At 37.8% G+C, this 26243-nt stretch overlaps 1 protein-coding gene across 1 annotated transcript in view; it reads left to right on the top strand.

Annotated features, from left to right (window-relative positions):
- The first annotated feature begins 727 nt into the window (after positions 1–727).
- LOC589363 (DNA mismatch repair protein Msh2) overlaps positions 728–26243 on the top strand; it is a 34663-nt gene continuing 9147 nt past the window's right edge. The window contains exons 1-14 of the mRNA XM_030994796.1: positions 728–834; positions 930–979; positions 2720–2755; positions 9996–10083; positions 10889–11034; positions 13769–13966; positions 14824–15043; positions 15490–15548; positions 17044–17164; positions 19679–19795; positions 20901–21154; positions 22838–22952; positions 24495–24640; positions 25301–25472. Coding sequence (XP_030850656.1) covers positions 801–834; positions 930–979; positions 2720–2755; positions 9996–10083; positions 10889–11034; positions 13769–13966; positions 14824–15043; positions 15490–15548; positions 17044–17164; positions 19679–19795; positions 20901–21154; positions 22838–22952; positions 24495–24640; positions 25301–25472 — 1756 coding nt within the window. The 5' untranslated portion in view covers positions 728–800. The remainder of the gene's footprint in view (positions 835–929; positions 980–2719; positions 2756–9995; positions 10084–10888; positions 11035–13768; positions 13967–14823; positions 15044–15489; positions 15549–17043; positions 17165–19678; positions 19796–20900; positions 21155–22837; positions 22953–24494; positions 24641–25300; positions 25473–26243) is intronic.

Here is a 26243-nt window from a genome sequence, read left to right as displayed (position 1 = left end):
TTGCTCGCTTGCCTCGCTCACTAGCCGAATTATTGTGAAACCAGAAAATTACTTTTTTTCGGGCAAGAGGCTATAGCCCCCCCCCCCTCGATGAAAATGTGAAAAATTGTACCGGTATGGTGCTTCTAATATGACCTTGAAAAAACGGTCTGCGCAATTTTCAAATTTCCGGCCCCCCCCCCCCCCCCCCCTATTGGAAAATCCTGGATCCGCGCCTGCTTATAAGTATGTGGAGACAGTGGAGCGGGCACCTATTAGAATAAAAAACGGGGCACTTATCTGAAGTAAAAGGGGCACTTTTCCTTTTAGGGGCACTTAGTGACCCCCGCCACCCCCGGGGCGCCGCCTTTGGATTCATGCGTAACCTTTGAAATATAATATGTACCATACTCAAGAAACATTAGTCGGAACAATTTTTTTTTTTCACATACTAATGAAATGAGGTGCAGTCGTCAGAGTGCAGTGATTGGAATGATAAAAGCACGTGGACGTTCTTCGAAAACCAAAACAAAGACCGTTCCATTATTTTATAGGGAATATATGGAGTAGTAAACAAATATATAACACTACATGTACTTCATTTTCACCCTAATACTTTCTAAAAATTTGGATAATATATTAATAATACAAACAATCTCAAACGTGAATTCTGTTAAATACTTTTATTTCTTAGCAATGACATTTTTTTTTATCTGAAAAAAAAGAACATCCCCGATTCTTCTATTCTACATATGGCGGGCTGAGAACATGCCTGGCGCGCCAAATCGACTTCTCTATTTAGACCACGTATTTTTGTAATCATGGCTCTCCAATCAACACACCAACTTTCTTTGGGTAAGATGTCTAAGTTTTCTTTTTTCCGATATTCTAAATATCTTAATAGAAAGAACTTATTCATTTTCTAATATTTTTTATTATCTTTATCACAGATTCAAATCAAGAACAAGGCTTTCTCACCTATTTACGTTCGATGCCCGAGGTAAGTTCATTCACTGACTCGTGCTTGTGTGTGTGTCATTGCCATTGGATGAGCGAGTCATTATTGTACTGCAGTGCAGTCCAACGTATTGCAATTTGTGTAGATCTATAGACTGGCATGCAACTAGAAATATTTGAAAGATTTTCATTTCAAGTCTCTACACCCAAATCATTGAAATGGATCCGGCACTAATATTAACTGCCTGCACTAAAGTCAAAGAGTAAGACTAGGTCTAGATCTATCTAGTCTTCAAAATCGTTTGTAAATGGCGTGCATGTTTCGTTCGTTAAGCCTCTTATTTGGGTAGGGTCGGCTCTCTCTTTAACTCTTAAGCTGCCACCCATACAATGCACCCAGTGCCACAGTGCTAATCCCTATTGTGCCCGCTACTAATCTCCTGTGTGCCAAGTTAATTTAGGGTTGGTTCAAGTGCGTGTAGTTTAAATTGTTACTCTGTTTGATCCACTATAACATCTCATCTGTATATTGTATAAAAAAGAATTGTAAGTTAAAGTTGTAGGAAATTTAACCCTCTTTCTGTTGATACCAATATCATTTCATGAATCTGTAATTTTGGTAAAGTAAATAAGCACTATCAGTGAGTTGTCAAACCAATCCGCACACAATCTGAGGGGCCATGATCAAAACTGACAAATTTGATGATAAAATATCGCAATTTTCTCAGGAAAATCCAATGTAACGGTATGTGAAGCACACAAAATCAAAACAACAATAAACCCCCTCCACAAATACAGTAAGCATTCATGCGTGCACGCAATGCGCATCGCACAATAGGCATAAACAATTAGCTTGTGTACTTATGCACGAAAATGTGTCCGTGGCACGCGAGCGGATGAGAGTTTATGTGTGCATGGCATGTCAACAGAAACCCGGTTATGTGTGCGTGGCACGCCAGCGCATGCACAGAACAGTGTTCTTGGCACGATAAGAGTTAACGAACGAAAGAGACGGAAAATTCGGTCTAATGCTTTACAAGCAATTTTGAAGATAATTTTGTTGATAATTTTGAACGATTAGGCCTAAAATGAAAACTTGTTGTATTGCCGTTTGGGTGCCAAAACATGGGTCAGTCGGTCGGAAAAGTTTTTTTTGTCGCCCTCTTTGGGCTGATAATTTTTTTAGATTAGAATGTTTTTCAGTATCTTCTTTTTTTTCCCACCCTCTTTTGGCTGATATTTCTCAGTTTGTAATGCTTTTATACATGTGTTTCAACGTCATTATTGTGAGCACTAATTTTTTTTTGGCCCTCGAAAATATGAAAGATTGCATCCCTCCCCCCTTGAGCGCCAGGGGAGGGGGCCCATCTCCAAAAAAAGGTAAAATTAACATGTTCTTACACGTTTTTTTTTTCCCAGGGGAGGGGGCCCCCCTGGATCCGCCACTGTCTTCTCATACAAAGCCATTTGAAATTGGTCGAGAATTTAACCAAAAACTTTGATTTGGAATTTTGGATACCTAAGTGAGAGCAATATCTTTACCTTCTACATGTTCTTGATGGTTGATAGTAGTGAGCCAACATACAACTTACATTGCAAAAACACTGACCTCTTATGAGAGTTTGTGATGTTGGTTACGCCTGAAATAAATTTACACGCAGTGTTAACGAAATAAACCTTTTTCGCAATGATAATTTGATACTAACTTGACAATAATAACGATCAGTGTAGAAAGGCACGCACACAGATTTCTAAAGAAATTGTTCTTTTTTTATTCTTTCAGAAACCTGAAACAACATTCAGAGTATTTGACAGAACTGTAAGTACCATTTAAATTTAAGTTTGATATTCTATATACGCTCTACTAGTACTGTAGAGGTGTCACTCATGAGTGGTTTAGACACCTGACTGGGTTTGTGGATCAGAGCCCAGTTTCATAAAACTTGACATTGATTGATGGTAACTTTGCCATAAATGGTAATTTCCATGGAAACCTTGATTTGATTGGCTGTTGAGTGATGTTACCATGGAAGTTAATATTAATAAGTTAGCTTCAGTTGTAAGTTTCATGCAATGGGACCCCGACCTTAAAATTGTACTTATTCCTTTTATTTGGCAAATTTGTTAACAAAATCTTGTCTGTAACAAGTGGCAAAAATAATTATACAACATATGCTTGCAGCCAATCAAATTCAATATTTTCAGTAACTTTAACAACCGTTCTCTGAAATTCAAACGGTTTTAGTGAAAGCCTTGAATCATTAAAGAAACAACCATAATTTTGTTATTGGTCTAACAAGTGTAATCGATGCCCAACTACTAAGGCTGCGACGGGTAGTCGAATGCTTAAGTACCCGCACGGTTGACAACTACTCGGGTACGATTTCTCGTAGCCGTGTTAAACTCTCGCTGCCGTCAATCTCATCCCTTCTAGTCTACGCGTATACGCCGAAGGCAAAAATGATTATGAAGGAAAAACTGTGATAACGCCATTACGAACGTGTAGATGGCGCACAGTTTTTCCTTCATAATCATTTTGCCTTCGGCGTAGACTAGAAGGGATGAGATTGACGGCAGCGAGAGTTTAACACGGCTTGCAAGATTTTCAACATGGATGTCGATTTTGACCCATAATTTCCTTAAAAGGGACCATTAAATGGATTATTTCAATCAAGTTAGTAAGTGGAACTGATGTATTATAGCCTAGGCCTAATGTAAAATTGGATATGCACGAGGTAAAATGACATTTTGGGGGATTTTGGGGGCATAACAATACGGCCGTGGCAAGTTTGTCATGTTTGTGGGAGGGGCCTAACGGCTAAAATCTAGCCATGATATCTTCAACATAGGCTGGCATAGGCGATCGTTCTGTCTCTATAACCGGAGGTCTAGTGGAGCCAGACGTAGTCTCAGTGGAACAACCGACGGTATAGAGACTGAAGCTTTCGGTCTAGATCCGCCCCTGTGTTTTGGGAGGATATGGTAAAGACTAAAAGTAAAGAAAGAATGTAAATAAGGTTGCTCTGAATAATGAGGACATTATGTGCAGAACGGGAAGAAATAGAGAGAATGTCATCACGGGGATAAAATTCAATAACAGCTATGTAACAAGTACATTTCAGAGGGAAAATGCTGAAATACCAAGGAATTTAGGAGTTTCATGGGTACCAATTCAATGGAAATTCGTATTAAAATAAGAGCCCCCGTCAGTACTAAAAGAGCCCCCGTGAGAAGGCTCACGGGGGCTCTTTTTTTTTGGAAGAGCCCCCGTGGACAAAAAATTAATTTGAGCCCTGCCCCCCCCCCCTCCAAATTTTCACCCCTATTTTCATTGTTCACATTATTTTATAAAGACAACATTCTACGCTATAAAAAAACAAAAATGGATGGCTTCATACATGTAGTTCCTCAAAATGTCGCTGATCTGTTTTTTTTCATTTGCATAAACAGGTTTCATTAAAAAGCATTCATAAGTCATTTGCTTGCACTGCCCCTGCAGTGTGGAACACTACCACATCTACAAAAGAGTCATACAAAATTTAGTTTATACCTCCTCAAATAGTAAATGATTATAAATAATATTGACAGATATTTGGTCGGCTAATTACCACACCCGTCTTTCATTTTATATATTTTATTTTAAGTGCATGGAGATGCTATGGCATCATGCACTGTAAAAGCACTTGTGTATGTAGTAGTAGAAGTAGAAGTACAGGTAGTAGCAGTAATAGTAGTAGCAGGAGGAGTAGTAGTAGTAGCAGAAGTAGTAGTAGTAATGTAGTAGTAGTAGTAGTAGTAGTAGTAGTAGTAGTAGTAGTAGTAGTAGTAGCAGGAGGAGTAGTAGTAGTAGCAGAAGTAGTAGTAGAAGTAGAAATAGTAGAAGTAGAAGTAGTAATAGTAGTAGCAGTAGCAGGAGGAGTAGTAGTAGTAGTAGTAGCAGAAGTAGTAGTATAAGTAGAAATAGTAGAAGTAGAAGTAGAAGTAGAAGTAGTAGAAGTAGAAATAGTAGAAGTAGAAGTAGAAGTAGTAGAAGTAGAAATAGTAGAAGTAGAATTAAGTAGAAATAGTAGTAGAAGTAGCCGCAGCAGTATTAGAAGTAGAAGTAGTAAGTATATCAAGTAAACTTTCCCTTTAATTCACAAGAATGCTAGTAAGGTAAGTAAACAATTTACAAATATACCATCTTCATGCATGCAACAGCATTGAAAGGGTTAACATCCAATCTTGAGTCTGATAATGGAATCGGTATCATCTCCATACCACTACTAACACCGTCATGTAATTATATCTAGAGGGTATTGTATAAGTGTTACACAGTCACTTCACTAAAATGTTGCACAAACAGAACCCGATACCCTGTTCCACACTCATCATACCAAGCAAAATGTCCTCCTGTTTAGTGTTCCTCTCGGCATTATTAGTTCAACCTCACTTTGCGTGGATGCTTCCTGTTTGCTAAGCATCTTTTCTCTCTCTGTCTTTTGACATGAAAGTATGCCTCTTCTTGCAGATTCTATGACAGCCTTGTATCTGTAACAATAAGACGATGTTGCATCTTAATTTTTTTTTTTTTAAATTTGGGGTATTGGTGGAAAAGTGAAATATATATTAGAGTGGAAGTGATTCAAATAAAATGAATAATTTTAAATTTCTTCTGTTTCCAGAATTCAAATTATTTTTCATGTGCATTTTTTGTTTTAAATTATTTATCACGCATGTGAATTGTTCGACAGTTTTGATTCATAATAATGCCAGTCAGTGCTCCTTAGGTGGAGTGCATTGAAAACACACAGCTCAGTCTGTCCCCAAGTTCTTTACATTTTCAATTAAGATAACTACATTTCATTTCAGCTTCATGTTAATGTTCATTATCAACCGGAAGCAGAACAATTGTTTCTTTCTCATTCCAGAGTATACAAAATTAGGACGGTCCTAAAAAGGCAAGGGATTTGATCGTGATTTGTGTTCTGACCATTACATTCAGATTTATGAACAAAATGTCACATTAATTGTCATTAATATTTTTTTTCTTTCTATTGTAATGGCATGTACAAAGTGTTTTGACTCAGGCACTTATAGCTTAAAGAGGTTCTTGAGGAGGGAGAGAGGAGTTGTTAGGGTAGGGATGGAGGAAGGAAGGAAGGGGTGAAGGGGGTCAGATTGAGGAGGAAGGAAGGGGTGAAGGGGGTCAGATTGAGGAGGAAGGAAGGGGTGAAGGGGTCAGATTGAGGAGGAAGGAAGGGGTGAAGGGGGTCAGATTGAGGAGGAAGGAAGGGGTGAAGGGGGTCAGATTGAGGAGGAAGGAAGGGGTGAAGGGGGTCAGATTGAGGAGGAAGGAAGGGGTGAAGGGGGTCAGATTGAGGAGGAAGGAAGGGGTGAAGGGGGTCAGAATGAGGAGGAAGGAAGGGGTGAAGGGGTCAGATTGAGGAGGAAGGAAGGGGTGAAGGGGGTCAGATTGAGGAGGAAGGAAGGGGTGAAGGGGGTCAGATTGAGGAGGAAGAAAGGGGTGAAGGGGGTCAGATTGAGGAGGAAGAAAGTAAAGAGAGAGAGAGAGGGGGGGGGGTAATGGTGGCCAGGAGAGGAGAAAAGGAATAGTTATAAAGCATTGAGAGAAGAATGTCAAAATCACAGAGTAAATAGTAGCAGAGGTAGAGAGATGGGTGTTATCTCTGATAAGTTAAGAGAAAGGGGGAGTGAGAGGAAAGAGAGCTAGTTAGAGAAAGACATTAAGAAAGAGAGATTGAGTGATTGAGGTAGATATAGAAATAGATACAGAATAGATACAAGTGCTAATTGTGACCAATTTTCTTCCTTTACTTTTCTGTCAGTGTCTCTTAATTGATATAGCTTTAGGGGACAATCCAAGACTTTAAGCCAGAGATCGCAGTGCAAGGTATAGGGTTGCGTTTCCCCCCCACGTGTGACAAAGTGGTTGTGGTGTGTCGTATCACCAGCGCATCCGGATTGCTTTCCCTGTGCCGCCCTCTGGCTGTGAGAATTACACTTGCAAATTGAACCGGTTGTTTTCCAAAGTTTTTTTTCCTTTTTTTTGCATGAGAGGTGTTCCCAGGTTTCGTTTTTCACAGGTTGCCCCATTTTCTTTTTCAAAGGAGAAGTAGAAATGTAGTAGTTTTTTACGTGTTTTTGTAAATTTGTGAAGAATCGGTCAAGTTGTTGAAGAAAACATGTCAAATCGCAGAAAGATTGAAGCCAGGGCTATGAAAAAATGTCAACTGCAGTACTTAACAAATCTGTAGTGAGTATCAGTTTACAGGTTGTTTTTCAAAGCGGTTGGCTTCTGAGATTTCGAGAAGACGTCACTCTCTTGGTCTGGATCTATATACCCACCCTTTCTTTGCTATCAAGATGTTTAACAGCTGTCATATATTGACTTCCATTTATTAGAATTGTGACTGAAGACGTTCTTTGCATTGTTAAACTGTAGTAGGATTAAGCCTCGGTCAAAAATGCCATTACGAACTGCTACGAACGCCGATTTTCAGACAATGGAAAAACGGAAATTCGTACGAACCTTTGTGACCATAGCATTACATGTACATCCATGGGGATAAATTTCACTGTGAAGTCCTTACCGGTAGTTCAATTTCAGGAAGACAAACGTAGCGATTCTTGGACAACACAATTTTGTCAATATTGTAATTCTTAGAACGTAATTTTCGCTTGTGGCAATGAAGATGTTCATAAGCTATAAAGATATGACATGAAGACATGCAGACATGTGGGTTTACAGAGTCCCTTCCAAAATTCTGTTGTTTTTTTCCACAAAACTTGTCATCAGTAACAAGTGACATTTTTTGTTATAAGTTACTGAAATCCTTGCTTCTGATTGGTTATCAACAGTAAGTCACTGATTTTTGTCATTTGTCATTGAAAAAAGGCTTTGTGAAACGGGCCCCAGGATGTCATGAAATCCGATAGTGTGCCATTGTCTGCATAGCAATTTTTACCAGTCCAGCGAACGTCGCGCCAGTTTATCCCCGCAACTCTCCCAGTACTGAAATGAGCAAAGGCCCCTGTCACAGCCTGCGCTGCACTAGTGCTGGCTGGCATGCAATTTGTGCAATTCAGCAGACTTCAATGCGGCATGTACACTCATCCCCGTAGATGTACCTTCCCCATCCGATGCAACACTATATGCAGTTGGGTTCACATCATGTACAATGTCTATCGCATACGTACCCACAGAGATTATTTGAGTCGATCCCAGTTAAAGCGATAGTTGAGTTTTGTTGCAGAGGGCGCTACTAAAAATAAGTTTTTGTGAGATAATGAAAAGCTGAGTGTCAAATTTGAAAGAATATAAAATTTAAATGACAATATCATCTTTTTAAAATCAAAATCAGTTCAGAGACGGCTGAAATATCCATAAATATAATGATTTCTAATTTTTGTGGTGGCCCACAAATATTCTATAATTTACACCAGCCGTTGAATAAAAGATATGTATAACGCCTTTTACGTTTTATTCCAGCCAATGCCGATGTTGGCTTTTTGATGGCTTTTTTGTGTTTGTTATAATATGCACAACCAGCTGGCCCATGTATGTATTGTTATTATTAAGTAATTATTTAATTAAAGGTCACCATATTTTTTTGAAAGTGGAGCTGAATTGGTATGATCGTATTGGCTAAATTTCACACATTTTGGGTTCTAAAATTACCTTCATAGCAATTTTAGGTCCTAAAAGAGCAGTAGAAATGTCATAAATAAGAATATAACCATGCACTTTGAAGACATTTTACGGTCTTAAACAAGAACTCAACTATCCCTTCTATCCAATCACACCTCATTGGCAACCTGGCCAACAGGCCAAGGTGTGACTGAGTTGCTGGAGTTTATCTTCATCAATTTGGTATTCAAATGAAATAGAATAAATAAAATATAGTGTTGTTATTGTGAATTCATTTTTTCATTTTTATTGTAATTTTTGTGTGTGCGAATTTGTGTGTATACGTTCATGGCATGTTCATGCGGCACTAGATGGTGCTGTCGAGCATGTACAGAAATCTGAATGCCCCTTTTGGGGTGAGTTGGAAATGCCCACAGTATTGATATGGCAAGATGGAAGAATATCTCTTTTCATAGTGTTATATCAGGCCTTCTCAACTGGCGGCACGCGCGCCACTTGTGGGGCTTGCGGTCAGTCCGAGTGGCGCGCGACTGTTGCAACAACAAAAAATAGTACTCAGCTAAATCAAGAAGTTGCAGTCGAATTTGAGCCCAAAATGCCTGCTTAACAAACAGGAAGAAAGGGGGAATTTATTGTTTTTTGCCATTTTATACGACTCTAAACCTAATCTCTGAACAAGAGTTAGCTTACGATGGGCTACCAATTTGTACATTGCCAATTTCTGGAAACATCTTGTTTTTGTTTGGTTTGATTTTCACTTTATTTTGACATTTCCCTTGTTTATTGCATCCCAAAAACTACAGTGTACATATAAATTTACCTCCAGTGTAATTGTACCCATGAATTGTACTAATATGTTCACATCAATATGAAATTAGGATTGATTATATTGTGGAATGAAATGATGTTAAAAATGCCCCATTTGGGCCTTTAGAAAGCCCTTAGATCCACCAGCTTCAGAGGGCTCCGCCCTCTGCTACCCCCCGTTGGGGCTTCGTCCCTCGACCCCATCCGTTTTCGGCATACCGAGCTAAAAATTCCTAACTCTTATTTTCAAATGTTGGCAGGTATGAGAGATAAGTAAACGAACCACTACACCACTACACTACATCCAGAAATACATGTACATGTAGATAGGTATTAATCAATTTAATTCATCAATGATAAATGTATACCTGTAGGTAGGTGGTCTTTGGGTAGGTTCTTTAGTACACATTTCAATCAGAAATGCTAATCAAGGAAAATAAAAAAAATGGTCTTGATAGATAAGTGGTCTTTCTATACAGGTGGTCGGCAAAGCAGATTTTAATATACCAGTACATGTATAAAGGAAGCCATAAACTCTAGTCTCTATTCTTATCTGTGGTCTTGTCATTAATTGTTTTCTCTGACTGGTTTTATGCTGCAGGATTACTACACAGTGCATGGCCAAGATGCTGTATTTGCTGCCAGAGAGGTGTTCAAAACTCTGGGTGTCATTAAACATCTTGGATCAGGTAAGATTTGTACAAATGCACATCAAAGGTTGCATTCATTCATTTAAATGGACCTTATCACTATGACAACCCATTGGACTATCAACTTGTGACAAGTTCTATGTGTTTTTGTTTTTTCTGTTGAAATTATTCTAAAGTTTTTTTTAATTTTTTATAGATTTCCAGAGTTGAATCACTTTCTTTTGTCTTTTGTATTTTTTCCTGATAAATTTACTATAGACACCACTCTAGTATGTCTTGCATGTTAATATACAGTGCGTCCCAGAAAAAACAAAACTGACAATTATTGATGTTTTATCATAACTTAATCAAAATTAGAATGAATAAATAATACATATTTGTAAAGCTTAGATCCTTTTCTTCCATATGACGCATATTTCACGCATGAGTGATTAAAAACAATTTGAAGAGAGGGTACTAAAAAGTCATTTAGCGGGCGGTATCTGAATTTCAAAGAGAAAATCACATTTCTAGAAAGCTCATTTTCTGCCCTTTCATAAGACTCCTCAATCAAATGAGCCAGGAATAAGAAAGTTCTGTTTGTTTAAAGTAATGCTTGCATTTCCATAATTTGATTTAAAAACGAATTCGTTTTCACTGGCTGCCTGCCGTAGCATTAGACTTACCTTCGTTTCGTTGATGATCAGCCATACATCAAGTCTTTCGTCTTTTTGTGCATGGCTGATCGTCAACGAAACAGATAATTCTAGGTTTCGTTTTTTCTAGGACCCACTGTATATGAGTTAAGTTGTCTTTCTCTGCCAGATATTCAAATTGGCCACATTGGTTGATTTTGATGTTACAGGTGCAAACAAGACGGAATCGGTGGTACTTAGCAAGATGAACTTTGAATCGGTGGTACGGGACCTGCTGCTAGTAAGACAGTACCGAGTAGAGGTGTACAGTAACCAAGCTACAGGGAAAGCCAACAATTGGACACTAGCATACAAGGTATTGCTCTTGATTATGTGCTGGGATGGATAAAGGAGTTGTTCTGGGGGGGGGGGGGCACAAGTCCAAAATATATCTTACCCTCAATTAATCATCAGCTGCTTTTTTAGCTGTAAAATTAATGTTAAGGGGCCGCAATGCACAAGTACACTTTTTATTGGAAAGGGGGGGGGGGGATTTCAGATTGTGTTTTGTGTTTTTGCAGGGGGAAGGGGGTGGAGTGGTTACAGGTTAGAAGTATTTCTTAAAAATGTGTAGCTTTAAGTTTTCAGCACCAAATTCTTTAACAAAAAGTTCTGAAAACTAAACACTGAATAAATTCCCTCTAGTTTAAATGTTGTCAGACTTCTTGTTCAACTCATTGCCTGCATGAACTAATTGGTACCTGCACCAGGCTTAGGGCAATGAAAGAACTTGGTTAGCGGTACAGATTCAGATTTTCAGGTTATTCTCTCAAAATTTGTTTTGACTTGGATTTCCTACCGTAACTTTTGCAATATGTTTGCTTTTTAGGAGTGAAATTTTGCTATATACTTTGTTCATGAATGCCCAGACCAAAATCATAAGTAGGAAAAAAAAATGTCCAGTAGAGTATTTATTTTAGCCCATCCTGCCCTATTTGTTGGAGCCCCTAGTCTTGTAGAATTGAAATAGTAATATTTTGCTATATATTGTGTTACTGCTTTCTCAGATTCTAGTCATACATGTACATGTACAAAGACAAATTGTCTGATTATTTATTTTGGTCCATGCTGCCCTAATTTTTGGAGCCCCTAGTCTTGTAGAATTGAAATAATTATATTTTGCTATAAACTGTGTTACTGCTTTCTCAGATTCTAGTCATACAATGTACATGTACAAAGACAAATTGCCTGATTATTTATTTTGGTCCATGCTGCCCTAATTATGAGTGCCCTTGGCATTGTACATGGAACCCCTGCACAAGTTCCTTTCAGGGAAATCAAGAAGTTTTCACTTTCCTCCTCAGTCAGAGTTTCCGTTTACCAGTGATCCTTGAGTTTCTAGTACCCTTGCAAAATAATGTTATTCCCCCTTGGAGCAATATCTCATTGACGCTTACTCGTGCATTGAGATTTGCCTTGTATCTATATCAGACAGATGTCAAACTCTGTATCAATATCCTGTAGGAGAGTTGTAGCTTTAAAGGGATAGTTGAGTTGTTGCAGAGGGCACTACACAAAATAATTTTTTTTGTGAGATAATGAAAAACTGAGTGTCAAATTTGAAAGAACATAATATTTAAATTACAAAATCATCTTTGTTTGATCAAAATCGGTTCAGAGACGGCTGAAATAAAACGATTTCTAAAAATTGTGTACCACCACAAATATTAAATATTTTGAAAAATTTGAAAAAAAACGTTGAAAAAAACTGCCTTTTATGTCGCATTTCCGCCAATACCAGATTCAGATGATGGCTTTTTGTTGGCATTTTCTTGTTGCTTATATTACCCACAATTAGCCGGCTCATGTATTATTATTTTTAATTAAATAATTAACGGTCACCGTGTCTTTTTGAACGTAGAGCTGAATCGGTATGATAGTATTGGCTAAATTTCACACATTTTGGGGTCTAAAAATAGCAATTTTAGGTTCTAAAAGGGCACTATTAATGTCATAGATAAGAATAAGAGCAATAACCATGCACTTTGAAGGCATTTGCGGTCTGAAAACAGAACTCAACTATCCCTTTAAAGAGAAGGTTGAACTCTGGTGAAGATGACAAACAATGTGTGAGCTCTGTGTGGAGGTGTCGTGGTCTAGTGGGTACCTCATCAGATTTGTGGTGTTCCAAGACATTAAAGGGACTTGGTATCATTGTTCAGATGAGAGAAAGTGGTGCTAAGGTAGTGACTTCAATGCAAGATGTACAAATAAAGATAATCTGAAAGTTTGAGTGAAAACAGACCATTGTAACTGATACAAATTGGGAAAAACTGATCTGATCTAGTCCAGCAGTGGCACAAATGTCCTTTGACAAGACATTAATCTACATTTGCCACACTTGACCCAGGTGAGGTAAATGGGTATCTGGCAGGAATTAATTCCTTGAAATGCTAGAGTGCCATAATGGCAGCCTTGCTAAAGCTGGGGTACTGTAGTTGTGGAGTGCTAGGAGTGTAAAGTCTGACAGACATGGGTGCTATACAAGTAATCACTATTATTATCCTGCAGGCCGCCGTGATAAATTCACAAGAGAAAACAAGTTGAGTTTAACTCTCTCCTCTCTATTTTGAGATGGTTGTCATATGACTGCTGGAATGGTTTTGTCTAGGCATTTTGACTGGCCTTTCTTACCATTAATTGTAGTATTGTAGTGTGTTTCTTAAACAGGATTTTTTAATGTTATACAAAGTGATGATGAAAGTGGTGAAGCAGGGTAGGAAACACAATTTATTTTTAAGCAAGTGAACAATGTATTTTATTGGTTGCAATAACAATCAGAGTAAAATGCTGTACATGCATTTAGTTTGAACCGTGTCATTTTCTTCTTTTATCTTTTATTCAATGATTCTGATATATTGATTGAAAAGTGATCTCTGGGGAAAACACTTTTAGTGAGACAGGTAAGACCTATACTGTTGTTTGGATCGTGACACCTCTGTGTTTACTCACCAAAACAAAAACAACACCAGATTCACGAACTAGTTGAGGAAACCCAACTCTCCAGCATCAAATTTGTTCTGTTTTTCTTCTCCTCCATCTCCCATTAGGCTTCTCCAGGCAATCTGACCCAGTTTGAGGAAATCCTCTTCGGTAATAATGACATGTCCAGCTCGGCCTCTGTCATGGCGGTCAAGGTGACCGGAGAGAGCGGACAGAGACTGGTCGGGGTAGGGTACGCCGATGCAACGCTGAGGGAGCTGGGCGTGTCAGAGTTTGCAGATAATGACCAGTTCTCAAACCTAGAGGTGAATAAGGAGGAGGATTTTATGCATCAAATTATTTAAAGGCCAACTGCAGTCCAAAAATGTTTTTGCTTTCGGGAGAAGCAGAAAATAAATCAAAGGAACAGATAAATAAGGAAAATATTGTCCAAATAGGAAATAAATAGGAGAGTTATGAAATGACATGAAAATGGCAGATTGATGGAGGAAAAATTGGTAACTCAGTCAGGAGTTTGTCACCTAATTCTTTCACCTTTCACCCATTGTTTATGATGTCAGTAGCTTTTATTTGATTAAATCACCTATCTAAGAAAAAACAAACACCTCTAACAATTGGTGACTGTATCAGTATTGTTCCTATGTTTTCTGTCTGCGATCAAATGTCAACAAAAAGACCTTCAAAGAAGTCTTTATTGGAGATAAGAGGGGCGTTCGATAAGTTCATAGCCCGACTATGAAGAGCAGGTACTCATTGACGTAATTTTGTCTTATGAATATTTCATCTTTCCCATTACAGGTGACAAAATTTACGTTAAACAGCATCCCCACCATTGACTATGTCAATCGATGTTGTTCAGCAACGTGCAGTCTTCCAATATTCCATAGTGTTCCAAAAGAAGGAGCTGAAGGATATGCACGAGGAGCTGGTGGAAACATTAGTAGGCTCTTGCGGATTCCACAGTGGCAACATTAGTAGGCTCTTGCGGACTCCACAGTGAAGAAACGGACAGCTCTCTTCAGCTCTCTTCAAATCTCTCATCCTCTCGGGGCACAGTACAGGTTCAAGATCACCTTGGGCAATGCTTTTTCACCGTGCCCCTCAAAGCAGTCAATATTTGTTAAGTATTATCCTAAATATCTTTCTGTTCATTATTCATCAGGCACTCATGGTGCAGCTTGGCCCAAGAGAATGTCTGCTGCCCTCTGGTGGTGACCCTAATAATCCTGAGTTCAGTAAGCTGAGACAGGTTGTGCAGCGTGGTGGGGTGCTCATCACAGATCGTAAGAAAGTGGACTTCACGACCAAGGACATCATTCAGGATTTGAATCGTCTTCTGAAGGTTGGGAGGAACGTAGAGCAGGTCAACAGTGCAGCCCTACGTAAGAAATCCCGTCAGGTTTTTTTAGAATTTATTTTTGAAACAAAATGGCATTTAATTCCTTTCTTTTTTAAACATGCAGGTGCTCATTGTAATTGAATAGAAGCATTGCATAATGCAAATATATATTTCAAAATTCTTACTGTGGAATGTTAGTCTTCTTTAAAGCACCTAGGGCCCATTGCATAGAAGGTGCAATAACATAACTAAATATGTTCAGAATTATACAATATATCAAATTATAACTAGTTTGTGACTTCATAGCTAGAACTACCTTCTTCCAGTTAAGTGCCGCTTCTATTTGTATATATAATAATTCACCACCACTCCAGTATTTCCTAGACCCATTTAAAAAAAAAAAAAAAAAAAAATTGTAATTCTTGCCAGGTTTATTTTCAATTGGTTCATCATTGTATTTATGATAATGCTCTTTTTTTCTCTTTCCAGCTGAGATGGAGAAAACGAATGCCATGGGATCCGTGTCGGCTCTTATCAAGTACATGGAGGTAAGGTAGCTTAGGGACAGGCAGTGGCATGAAAACAGGCGTCCGGAACGCAAAAACACAGAATTGTTGGAAATCATGATTTTATCACACAGAGGTAGAACCACATCATTAAGATGCGGAGCTGGTAAAGAAGGTTCTATCTTGATTAGGTTTAAAGGTAAAGACCAGTTTTGGAAACGCCCCCCTCTCAAAAAATGAAATGGAAGCTCTTATTACCAATCATGTGAAAGAACATGTTTTGAATAATACGCGATCATACAAATTTTGCAGAGAAACAGTCTACTGATTGATATATTTGGTAAATTATTATATCTATTTGGACCTGATAGATATAATACACATGATACATAATATACATATTTCTGTGTACAGTGCTTGTAACTTTACCAAGACTGGACCAAATTTCTTATCATTTTGATGATTCCAAAACCTTGCAGTACACACCAATACTGATATGCTAGATGATCAACCTTTTCTGATCAAATCCACAACGTTTCTTTCACAATGCGATCGCATGACCATAACTGGTCTTTATCTTTAATATTATCTGATGTTTTAAAAAAAGAATTTAAAATGAGCAAATATCACTTACTAACTAATATGCCTTTTGCATAAACATCTTGTATTGAATTTGAAATTATCCCCATGAAAAGATTTCAACCTAAACATAATGCTTTTTCTCCACATATCATATTTTTGCTATACAATGCAATGAGCAAACGTTTTCCAGTATGTGTTTATACCCTAGTGTCATAGGCAGTTTAAACGGCTCAAATTTATATAGTGAATCTTCAGAAGTTTTAGGTGCAGAAAAAACATTTTATTTTTAAAGTTTTAAATAGGTAATGGATTGTGATATTGTGTGATATTACATGTCATGGAACAGTGTTTGAATCAAGAATAACAACACAACAAGACACTATTTATTGAAAATATAGTTGTTTTTAAACTAAGAAGCATCTTGACAGTTTAAGTAGTTGTAAAATCTCTTTTTATTTTAGACATAGATTTATATGAGATTAGTGCAGAGGATCTTTAAAGAGAAGGTTGAGTTCTGGGAAGAGGTGAAAATAATTTGTGAGCGTTATTAACCAAGTGTGGAAGAACATGAGATAAAAAAGTTCCCTGAAAAGCATGGCTCTTCAAATGCCTTAATATTCTAGATATGGCATGTAACAGCATAAAAATTGGGACAGATTTTTATGCCACATGTTTGTGTAATCCCATATACATATTTCTATGTACAGGGCTTGTAACTTTACCAAGATTTGGCCAAATTTCTTATCATTTTGACGATTCCAGAACCTTGCAGTACACACCAATACTTACATGCTAGATGATCAACCTTTTCTGATCGATTCCACACCGCTTCTTTCACAATGCAGTCACATGACCAGAACTCAACTTTATCTTTAAGGATTTCCTTTTACTTCATATTACATAAACGTAAATGTAAATGATCTCTCTGATGTATTATCTCAATTTTTCTCTGAAGCTCCTGGGTGATGAGACTAACTTTGGTCAGTTCAAGCTAACAACCTTTGACCTGAGTCAGTACATGAAGCTAGATGCTGCTGCTGTACGGGCTCTCAATCTAACATCAACTGGCCCAGAGAGTGAGTATAGACTCAGTCATGACACTACCGTATTTGCCGGCGATAAGGCCGCAGGGCCGCATTGGCCGCACCCAAACTTTGACATTTCAAAGAGGGAAAAAAAAAAAAAAAAGGAAAAATAACCAACGGACAAAACAAAATAATCATAATTTTCTTTTTTTTTAATCTTCAAACTGATACCAAATTCATCAATATTCTTATAATTTACCGGAAGTTTAGCTCAAAAAGTGATCGCGGGCAGATTTGGTGTCCGATATATACCCCTACCACAATGTACGGTGTAATGCGAAACTGCATGAAATGGAAAACAAAATGGCGACTTCGGATGGATGCTTTGTGGCAGCTCCGTTAAATGGTCCCTTCCTTTACTTTTGCAATGCATTAGCACGAACTTAGATCAAGATCTATCGGCAAATGTTGGTTTAGCAATTTATTTTCGTATTCATGTCAACAATGCAAGATAAAATTGTCGGTAAGATGTGTTGAAATGTCCTGTACTATAGTGGTATAGTTATTGTACTGTTCGTAGTCCCATATGTGCAAATTCTTGCTGGTTTTGACTTAATGACTTGATTTTTTTTTTTTACTGTTTCGCCGTAAAGGCCGCACTCCAACTTTTTGATGTTTTCTCTTCCAAAAATACTGCGGCCTTTACGCCGGAAAATACGGTAATTGTATAGCACCCAGAGACATTTGTATCAAGGGTAATATAAATGGTACTATTGTAAAGGAGGAGAGATGGCTCAGTGGTAGAGCAGTTTTCTCGTAACAGGGAGGTCTAGGGTTCGAAACTAAGTCAATGTACTAGTACCCTTTGGTAAGGTATTAATCCTCATTACCAAGTCCATCAGACAGGACCTCAAGCCGTCGTTCCCCCGTTTGGTTACTTGCAAGCTTAAACATGCTTTCTTAGTAGTCAGGTAAAACAAACATGCAAAATAATGTTGTTGTGATTTGGCCGGGCTCCACTTGAACCACTTCTGTGCACAGGGAGTGTGTGCATTTACATTTTAGGGTCTGTCATGCATGGGTCCTCTGTTCAATTTTAAATTGGGGGGTCCAGAGTCAGAGTTTTTGTGTCCATGTCCATGATCTGCTTGTTAGTTATAATCCTTGATATTGTACATCATATCATCTTTAGTAAGTGTTCTGAAATCATGAAATATTTTATCCACAAAATGTTTTCTGGTAACATTCTAGGGTGTTTTTTTTATGCCTCCGCCACCGAAGGTGGTGCCGGAGGCATCATGTTTTCGGGTTGTCCGTCCGTACGTCCGTACGTCCGTCCATCCCGTTTGACCGTTATCACAATATCTCAAGAACCATTTAAGATTTAAACTTAAGACTCGGGAATAGTATTTATCACCATAGGAAGACGATCTGATTAGATTTTGGAGTACGTAGGTCAAAGGTCACAGGTCACAGAGGTCAACTTATGAAATTCCTTGTATTGAGTTTGTTAGCGCGATATCTCAAGAACCATTTGAGATTTAAACTTCAAACTTAAGGATAGTATGTATCACCATAGGAAGACGATCTGATTAGATTTTGGAGCACGTATGTCAAAGGTCAAGGGTCACAGAGGTCAACTTATGAAATTCCATACATTGAGATTGTTATCATGATATCTCAAGAACCACTGGAGATTTAAACTTCAAACTTAGTGATAGTGTGTATCACTATAGGAAAACAATCTGATTACATTTTGGAGCACTTAGGTCAAAGGTCAAGGGTCATAGAGGTCAACTTATGAAATTCCATACATTGAGATTGTTATCATGATATCTCAAGAACCACTGGAGATGTAAAAACTTCAAACTTAAGGATAGTATGTATCACCATAGGAAGACGATTTGATTAGATTTTGGAGCACGTAGGTCAAAGGTCAAGGGTCACAGAGGTCAACTTATGAAATTCCATACATTGAGATTGTTATCATAATATCTCAAGAACCACTGGAGATTTAAACTTCAAACTTGATGATAGTGTGTATCACCATAGGAAGACAATCTGATTAGATTTTGGAGCACGTAGGTCAAAGGTCAAGGGTTACATAGGTCAACTTATGAAATTCCATACATTGAGATCGTTATCGCGATATCTCAAGAACCACTGGAGAATTTTCACTTCAAACTTAATGATAGTATGTATCACCATATCATAATATCTCAAGAACCACTGGAGATTTAAACTTCAAACTTAATGATAGTGTGTATCACCATAGGAAGACAATCTGATTAGATTTTGGAGCACGTAGGTCAAAGGTCAAGGGTCACAGAGGTCAACTTATGAAATTCCATACATTGAGATTGTTATCATGATATCTCAAGAACCACTGGAGATTTAAACTCCAAACTTGTTTAAATTGCTCTATGGCGGAGGCATCATTTTCGACTGCGCGCAGTCAAAATTCCATCTAGTTTTATTCTTTTATTTATACTTCAACCATTCCAAACATGTAGGAATGTTCAATGTGACCGATACTTGACCAGCGTTCTACTTTTATTTCTACAGAAGACATCAACGGAGGAATGAGCCTGACCAGTCTACTCAACAAATGCAAAACTGCCCAGGGTCAAAGGTTATTAGGACAGTGGGTCAAGCAACCACTGCTTGACAAAATTAGAATTGGTAAGATGTTTTTGGTATTGTCAAGTTAGAAGATGATCTTAATTAATGGTGGCGGTTCTATGCTCCATGGTCCATTTTGTCTGTGCTAATTCCTAATTTTAATCCTAAACCTAACCTAAAAAATCCTAATCCTAACATTAAATGTTGGTTCACTGGTCCACAGGGATTGCATTTTTCAGTGGAAAGATTCTCAGTTGTTTGAGACTTGTGTTAAAACTTTAGTTGAGAAGTGACTCTTGTTGATTTGAAAGTTTTCTTTGATTCTTCGCTCATGAATTCGAAACCTTAAAATATGTCTGTAAAATAAGAATGAAAATTTGTTTTTTCTACGTCCCATGTAGTACCAAGTATCCTGGGATTTAGAACAATTGTTCAATGAAAATATTGTTTTCTTTGATATTTCGTCTGATCCTTACTATACTTAAGTAATATTGACTGCCTTCTGGGCAATACGACATATATCGCCCAATCCAAAGGTGAGGGTGATATATGACAAGTCGTATTGCCGTGAATTAGGCAGTCAATATTACTATTATTAACCACATCAGACATCTAGAGCAAACAAGAAACTCATACTATCTTATACTCTTAAATTATGTAGCCTACACTGCACAGGATTTCCTAGCATTAGAAGTTGCAAAAACATTGTCAAACCAGCACTGTGCATCCAGTGCTTGTCAAATTTTTCGATACACTGCAAAAAGTGTGCCTAGGGTGTGATTGTTACGTCACAATAGAGTTCGCGCATAGTGTGCATTTTCTTATACGCGTAATATACCAGCAGCTGGTGCGCGATGAAATTTACAACTGGCTCGATTATTGCTCACTAGTTTAACACGCATTTTGCCATTGACTTTTCAGATCGGGAAATAATATTTGTTCATTGGTTTACTGTATGACCTTATTGACCGGCAAATTACAAATAAAATCCCATTGACTTTTCTGAGCGGTCAATAATTGAGGGCAATAACATTTAAAAATTGCCTTGCTCAGATGTCTGATACGGTTAATAATATCATATATCCTATCTGAAACATGTATAACATAATCTGCCTCTACAACCTCTATAACTGACTGGCACGTACTCAAACTTACACTTATGCAGAGGAAAGGCTAGACATGGTGGAAACATTCTTCAACGACCTAGAGCTTCGTCAGACGTTGCAAGAAGAGCCACTGAAGAGGGTTCCAGACTTCCAGCGCTTGGCCAAGAAGTTCCAGCGCAAGAGGGCGACGCTCCAGGACTGCTACAAGGTGTATCAGGCTGTAGATTATCTTCCAAACTTGATCGAGATCCTAGAGAAGCATGAGGGTGACAAGGCTCATCTGCTCAGAGAACATTTCTCTAATCCTCTAACGGTAAGAGAAATGGCTTACTGTACCTAATCTAAGGAATAGTCATCGCCAATGGCTATCCTGTGTACCTGACTATGTACCCAATTGCTCTTAAGTTTACATCATCCTGATTGAGATCCTAGAGAACAGGCCTGATAATTACCCGATTTAAATCGGTTTCCTGATTTATTAATTTTTTCCTCCCGATTTTACCCCTATTTTCCTGATTTTCCCCTTATTTTCCCAATTTTCTTACTCAAAAGGGGGGGGGGGGGGGAATTTAGTCAGATGCAAGAGTTGAGGGGAAAAAAGAAAAAAAATTGTTAGTGCTCACTTTCACTCCTGAGAGGAGCATGAGGGTGATGAGGCTTATCTGCTGAGAGAAATCATCACCCATCCTCTAAAGGTCAGACCAACTCTGAGAGAAATCATCACCCATCCTCTAAAGGTCAGACCAACTCTGAGAGAAATCATCACCCATCCTCTAAAGGTCAGGCCAACTCTGAGAACTCATTTTGTGAGCCCAAACTAGATTCAAACTGATTGCCTTTCATTTGTGAAGGCACATGCTTTAATACCAATTGAGTTGTATGTCCTTTAACACAGCATTAATAAACATTTACTGTCAACCAAGGTGTAGTCAATAGGCCTGTCTTCACTAGCTCGAGATTGCAAAATATCCCGCTACTTGAACTATCCCGATCCCAAACTATCCAACTATTTTGCGTCTTCATCAGCCCGAAGTTGCAATTAGCGGGATATTTGGTCGGGATTGTCATCCCAAGATGTCTTGGGACAGTTTGCAAAATATCTAGCTATTTTCCGGTGCGTTTTCACCAGACCGAAGACTCGCACTATGCGCAAACGTTGAGCAAAATATATTGAGCTAATTTCTCAAGGTCGAGTTTCAAATTTCGAGGTCGAATCTCGAGCTGTTGAAGATGCGATTTGTAACTTCTGGATTATTTCCCAAATCAGAAATAGCAGGCTATTTGCCAATCTCGAGATGATGAAGACGCGCCTATTGGGTATGAACGCTTTCAGCACCTTGGGGCAGCTTGACGAAAGCCAAGATAAGAGCTGCTCTAGGTGCCTTGAGCATCTCTAGATACATTGATGTGTCCAATTGAAATATACTGGGGGTTATTATTATTAATATTATCATTATCATCGTTGTGTTGTGATGATATCATTTCTATAATAATAATGAATAAGAATAACATTTAGCTGTGGATATTGTGTTTTATACATGTATCCCGCATACTAAGAATCTTGCAATCTGATTGGTCTAAACGAGGTCACATGATCAATGCGATAGTACTTTTGTACAGTATTTTTTTTGCTGCTGCCCCACTTGCCCATTGAAAAAAGCATAGCAAAGTAGGTTACGCGAAATGTCAGTGTTTTTTTAAGACCAAACTACAACATTTAAATCAATAAATTGTTAGATTTTTATGGCTATACTAATACTATGCTGCTTACACAAAGAGTCTAGACCTAAATACTACCTGAAGCTAAACTGTCTGCAGAATCAGTTCTTTTAATTATGTGAAATTCACTTTAAATAGACCTTATTGCCGATGTGGGATATAAAACAAATATTAACCTCTTTTACTCGAGCAATGGATACAAACTCATCGCCTCGGTGATCTCGGGGCTACCATCATCCCTCGTAGTCGATTAATGTTTGCTTACCATGTGATTCAGGAGATGCTGATGGACTTCTCCAAGTTCCAGGAGATGGTTGAGACGACCCTTGACCTGCAGCAGGTGGAGAACCATGAATTCCTCATCAAGCCGGACTTTGATGAAAACTTAATGGGTGAGTGACTCCCTCCTTCTGGCCAGTGCTGTGTTCTAGGTCTTTCTTTTTCATTATGTTTTCGGGTTGTCCGTCTGTCCGTCTGTCCCGTTCTCGTGATCGCGTTATCTTAAGAACCGATTGATGGATTCCTGCCAAACTTTGGTCATGTATGTAACTTGGAAAGCTAATGAACTGATTAGATTTTGGGGTCACGAGGTCAAAGGTCACAGGGCTCATTATGTATGCACAAATAACTTGTGATCGCGTTATCTCAGGAACAGATTGATGGATTCCTGCCCTACTTAGGTCATGCTTGTATCTTGCAGTGCCAATGAACTGAGTAGATTTGGGGGTCATGAGGTCCAAGGTCAAAGGTCATGAAGCTCATTATGTATGCAAAAATAACTGGTGAACGCATTCTCATTAGAACTGATGGATGGATTACAATTAAACTTAGGAAATGTATATCTTGCAAAGCCATTGAACTGATTAGATTTTAGGGTCATGAGGTCAAAGATTAAAGGGTCATACATGTATATGAGAAATAGCTAGTAATCACAATATTCTGAGAACCCTGTTAATGGATTACAATCAAACTCGAATTTGAAAAATTGCTTCTGTTTTGGTTTGTAAAATTGCTCCATGACGAAGGCATCATTTTCGACTGTTTTGATCATGTCTTGCCTTTGATATTACATTCATTTTATCTTTTGGTAATTATTTATTCTCATCTATTCATGTATAGTTAACACTTCAGCTCTCTGCACAGTCACTTGTTTGCCACACAATAGGCACCAAATGTTTCATACAATGGTTTGACAAAACTAGCCATTTCATCCTTGATCAGCTCCATGACAACCCTTTTAACCCTGCTATAGATTGAAGACAAAGGTGAGTTTGGGTAAAAAAAAGAAAATGAATTCTCACAGAATCAAATGAAACTGACACTAAATGTTCAAGATTACAAATAAATGTCATTTGCCAAACAATTTTGGTAGAAAATGTACACTGGCTGAGTAATGAGCATAGAAAGATTAGGAAATCAAGGCCAGTAGCCCAACACCATTTGTGTAGTCCTGTACACATATATCTGTGTACAGTGCTTGTTACTTTACCAAGACTGGGCCAAATTTGTTATGATTTTTATGACTCCAGAACTTTGCAGTACACACCAATACTTACATGCTACATGATCAACTGTTTCTGATCCATTCCACACCTTTTCTTTCGCAATGCAATCGGATGACAAACACTCACCTTTATCTTGAATCTTGCACTGGAAACAGTAAAAAAATCATGAAAACTTTGGTATATCTGTTTCATGAATACATTGAGGTACAGAGAGATTATGTGTGTGGCATATAAAGAGTTAATTCTGCTTTAAAGACCACCTGTCTCTATCAATGTTTTTTTTTAGTCTATGTGAAAGATTCCTTAGGGTTTCGATCCATGGCGAACAAAGAGATAATAAATTTGGAAAATCCTCTGGTTCTGCAAGCAAGTGTTTATGCAGCAATTACTTTTGAAATATGCATTTTATTTATTTTTGTGTGTGAACAGTTCTGAGAACCAAGATGGATGAGCTTGAGGATGAAATCAAAACTCAGATAAACAGGGCAGCGAGAGATCTGGGATTGGAAGCCAACAAGACTGTCAAGCTAGAGTCTAATAATATGCTTGGATACTTCTTCAGAGTCACAAGAAAGGTATTAAGGGCATTTTGCTATTGCATATACTGTTCCTAAATTGGTTGCCATGACTGTTAAGTGGGAACATTAATGCTAAAAATTAAATTGCAAACAAAATTTATATATTGAGTTTGAAATATGTCTTCTAATAAAAATGAATTTCAGCAGGATAAAAACCTTGAAAAATGCAGCTTTCTTTTAAATCAACTACTGCGCTGTTGAATGGAACAGCTGCACCTTTCACCCCTTGAAATTCTTGATGATCTCACCAATAAACATTTCATAAGAACAAACTGGAATAGTACAATTTTGACCACTGGAGTTATTTGATGCAATCACATGCATCAAATTTGATGCAAGCACATGCATCAAAATTTCATACATATGTATGAAATTTTGAGGTCATGTTAGATTTCTTGTGGGTCACAATGTAAAGCAAGAAAGCACCTTCCCCTGTTTAATCTGAAATGGTTTGAATGTGCCGTATATTTTGGAGGAAAATTGTCCACTTCAACCTTGTAGAAAGAGAAATCTTTAAGAAATATGATATAGTCCTCCATTTACACTGATAAGATTTATGAATCTTTAAAGTGTTTTCTAGGTAGCATTAATAGTTGTACTTCAATTTTCTTTCTTCCACTTTTATCTTGTCAAAACTTATACCTTTTATCTGTTTAGGAAGAGAAAGCCCTGAGAAATAACAGCAAGTATTCCACTATAGACACCAACAAGAATGGTGTGCGCTTCACAAACTCCAAGCTACGAGGGTTGAATGATGAACACATGGCTGCCAAGGAGGAGTATAACGAGACCCAGAAGGCTGTGGTGGATGAGATCATTGGGATAGCTTGTGAGTATCATCTGCTGTGCTGTTAGTATGATAGGCATAGATTGATTGATTGATTGATTTTATTTTTTCCATTTCATACATCAATTGTTTGCACAATAAAAACAAAGTTAACAAAGTAAGTTCAAAATTATGAATTGAAACAGGAACCTACTGGAAAGCATAGCTTGTTTTTGTAGGTTCCCAAGAATAAATATAAAAGAACATTATTATCATAAATCATTTGAAAGTGTCTTAATAATCACAGTAAAATAGATGTAATATAATAACATTTTCATAAAATTTTTAGAGTATCTAAATAATCGAAATATAAAAAAAGAACAGAATTACAAGACGGGCACAAAGGACAGGAAACTGACATAATAAGATAAGACAAGACATTACCCCAAAACAGGAAAGTTGTGGCAAACCAATTTGGGGATTTACTGAATGATGGCCATTTTTGCAGCAGAAAACTTTTGTAAATTGCAAAAAATATCTATGAATCTGATGCATTGTAAAATTCATCAACCTTTTAATGCATCCAAAGCTTCTTCGTTTCCAGAAAAGATGATGTAGTGATTCTCATAATGTAAATTGATTGGTCTTAGAAGCAGCAAAACATGAGCCTACTAAAGAAAACTCGCTGGAAATCATATTTAATAAAACTGTTTTTATGTCTGGATGGTTGGCTCACTTGTTTATCTTTATTTGCCCATTCCAAATGATGCACCTATAACACGTTTTTAACAAAGTTTGTGTGGCAGTTATCATTTATTTGTAGTTTTGATCATT

The sequence above is a fragment of the Strongylocentrotus purpuratus genome, unplaced genomic scaffold (genome assembly GCF_000002235.5).
Source record: "Strongylocentrotus purpuratus isolate Spur 01 unplaced genomic scaffold, Spur_5.0 spur5_scaffold_21, whole genome shotgun sequence".
In the NCBI taxonomy this organism is placed as follows: domain Eukaryota; kingdom Metazoa; phylum Echinodermata; class Echinoidea; order Camarodonta; family Strongylocentrotidae; genus Strongylocentrotus; species Strongylocentrotus purpuratus.
This window is presented reverse-complemented; position numbering and strand designations above follow the sequence as displayed.